The sequence below is a fragment of the Lagopus leucura genome, unplaced genomic scaffold, assembly GCF_019238085.1.
Source record: "Lagopus leucura isolate 7727_CA_CO unplaced genomic scaffold, USGS_WTPT01 34375-0_obj-0_obj, whole genome shotgun sequence".
NCBI lineage: Eukaryota > Metazoa > Chordata > Aves > Galliformes > Phasianidae > Lagopus > Lagopus leucura.
This window is the reverse complement of record NW_024967152.1, coordinates 295-2,777: the sequence shown is the minus strand read 5'-3', so window position 1 is coordinate 2,777 and position 2,483 is coordinate 295. Positions and strand designations below refer to the sequence as shown.

The following is a 2,483-nucleotide window of genomic DNA, read 5'->3' as shown; positions in this document are numbered from 1 at the left end:
GCCAGACCCCAAACCCACAGCCTGACCCCAAACCCACAGCCTGACCCCAAACCCACAGCCAGACCCCAAACCCACAGCCAGACCCCAAACCCACAGCCAGACCCACAGCAGCCAAAGCAGCACCGCGCCACCACCTGCAGCCTCTGCAGCCTCTTCTCCTGCACCTCCATCTCCCGGGCGCTTTTCTCGTCCTTCGCCTTCAGAGCCTCAAAGCCCAGCCGGCGCCGCTCGGTGGCCTCGGCGTAGCGCTGCGCGGCGTTCCGGAACTGCTCCCACAGCCCCTGCAGCCTCCCGCTCAGCTGCAGCCGGCTGTAGCGCTTCTCCTGCAGGCTCTGAGAGGCACAAACAGCCGCGGCTTCCTCCGCGCCGCCCCGTCCCCGCCGCGCTCCCCGCTCCGCAGCCCCGAGAGCCGGGATCCGCCGCGGCCGGGCCTCGCACCTTGTTCTTGATCTCGTCCCTCGTGCTCTGGAAGTTCAGCGCGGCTTCGCTCTCCTCCCTGGCGTGGTTTTGCTCCACCGCCACGGCCACGGCCTGCAGGAAGCGCAGCTCTCGCTGGTGCCGCTCCAGGATGCTCCTCCTTGGGAAGCGCGGGGCAGAGGGGAGGCGCGTCAAACAGCGAGCGCGGCCGGCGGGGTGACGGCGTGCAGCGAGCCCTGGTGGCCACGAGGCCCGGCGGCTGCCGAGGGCGACGCGCAGAGCGCCAGCAGCGGGGCTCCACGCTCTGCTCCGCGCTGGGGAAGCCGCACCCGGAGCGCTGGAAGCGCTGGGGAGACCCGCAGGGGGGGGCGGAACTGAGGGGCGCCGGGGGCAGAGAAGATCTGATCCGTTCCGATCAGTGTCTGGAGGGGGACAGCAGGAGGCAGCTGGGTTCTGTGCAGGGCCAGCGCTGGGACCCGAAAATCTCCATAGAAACACGTAGGAAAACAGAGGGGCGGCGGAGGGGTGCAACCCGCGGGTGTTTCCTGTGCACCCCTCTGTAATCAATGGACGCACAGCTGAGAAACGCACAGGAAAGCGAGGCTGAGTGACAGCAGCAGGAAGCAAACAAGTGGAAAAGGCTCCGTGGTGCTGCAGGCCGATCCTCCACCAGGGGGACCTCCGGGCTGAGATCCTCGCTCCCGGCGCTCAGCGCTTAAACGGGACCTGGGAGAGGCGCAGCCCGGCTCCATCCCTTCCAGCCCTCGGGGAGCTGCAGCGCCTCCACCCCACGCCTCCACCGGGGCTCCCAGGGCCTCACGGTGCTCAACCGGAGGTCAGGCCGTGATCCAGCAGTGCTCACACAACCTCCATATATTGGACGGGGGGTCCTGCAGCGCCCCCCAACCCCTCCGCCTCTTTGATCCGCGCTGCGCTGAAGGACCGCGGCTCCGCAGTACCTCTCAGCCTCAAACTCCTCCTGCAGGTCCTCCAGCTGCGCGCTGCAGCCCTCCTCCATGCAGCGCAGGCGGCAGCGCTGGAGCTGCAGCAGCCGATCCAGGTTCCGCAGGTGGCCGCTCAGCGCCCGGCTGTGCTGAGCCTCCGCCTCCTCCAGGTCCGTCACCAAGGACTGAAACGGGACGGGGGGTCGCACGGGGCTCCCGACCCCCCCCCCCCCCCAGGGGCGGCCCCCCACTCGCCTCGATGACGCCGTCCTTGCTGTCCATCACCCGCGCGAAGGTGCTGCTGAGCACAGCCACGTCCCGCCGCAGCTCCTGGGCTTTGGCTTCGCGCAGCACCGCGCGCCACTGGCTGTGGAGCTTATGGAGGTTCAGGGCGGTGCTGCGCTGCTCCTGGGCCAGTTTGTCCTGCGGGAGGAACGAGCTGAGAGTAGGGAGGGAAGGCGGGCAGCGCAACCGCCCTCATCCCCACTCCGCACCTTCAGGAAGCGTCTGAGCAGCTCCGCCTTCCTCTTGGCCGCCTCCTCCTCGGCCAACGCGCGGCCCTGCAGCAGCAGCAGCTCCTCCTCTGCCGACACGGGGGCTGCAGCTCGCCGCTGCCGCTTCACCGGCATGGCTGGGCACGGGGGGCCGCGTGGGGGGGGGTTGGTTAGGCCTGCAAGGCGCCCCAGGCCTCAGTCCCCACAGCCCACCCACAGCTCCTCATCCCGGGATCCCCCGCACCCTTCCTTTCGGGATCCCCCCAGCTTTCACCACGCTCCCCGAGGTCCCGCACGTTTTCTTGTCCCCCCTCCCCGCGTCCCGGTGCCGCCCGTCCCCACCCGGCGCTGCTCTCCCCGCAGCCGGCGTCCCACCGGTCTCTTAGCAACCGCCACTTCCGGTCCGGGACTCAACTTCCGGTCTCCGAGCAGCCGCTGGCAAACGCGCGCCCCCCTGCGCTTGGAGGAGCGAGTGGGCGTGGCCACGCTGCTTCGCTATTGGCCGGGATTCCGGGATCTCCCGAGGTGATTGGTGGAAAGGCTCCGCTGTGGGCGTGGCCCTGCCGGCGGTGGGGGTACATAAGGGCGCTGCGGCGGCGAAGCGCGAGGTTGGCGGGTGGGTGCGTGG

The 2,483-nt window shown here is 69.7% G+C and overlaps 1 protein-coding gene across 1 annotated transcript; it reads right to left on the bottom strand.

The window, feature by feature from the left end:
• Positions 1-94: 94 nt before the first annotated feature.
• LOC122192979 (dynein regulatory complex subunit 2-like) lies at positions 95-1,990 on the bottom strand (the record flags this gene model as incomplete). The annotated part of the gene is made up of 5 exons (XM_042893675.1): positions 1,856-1,990; positions 1,617-1,784; positions 1,377-1,546; positions 439-577; positions 95-332 (listed from the first exon to the last, which is right to left on the bottom strand). Coding segments are annotated over exons 1-5 (850 nt in total), but the record flags the coding sequence as incomplete, so codon positions are not given.
• Between the last annotated feature and the right edge of the window lie 493 nt (positions 1,991-2,483).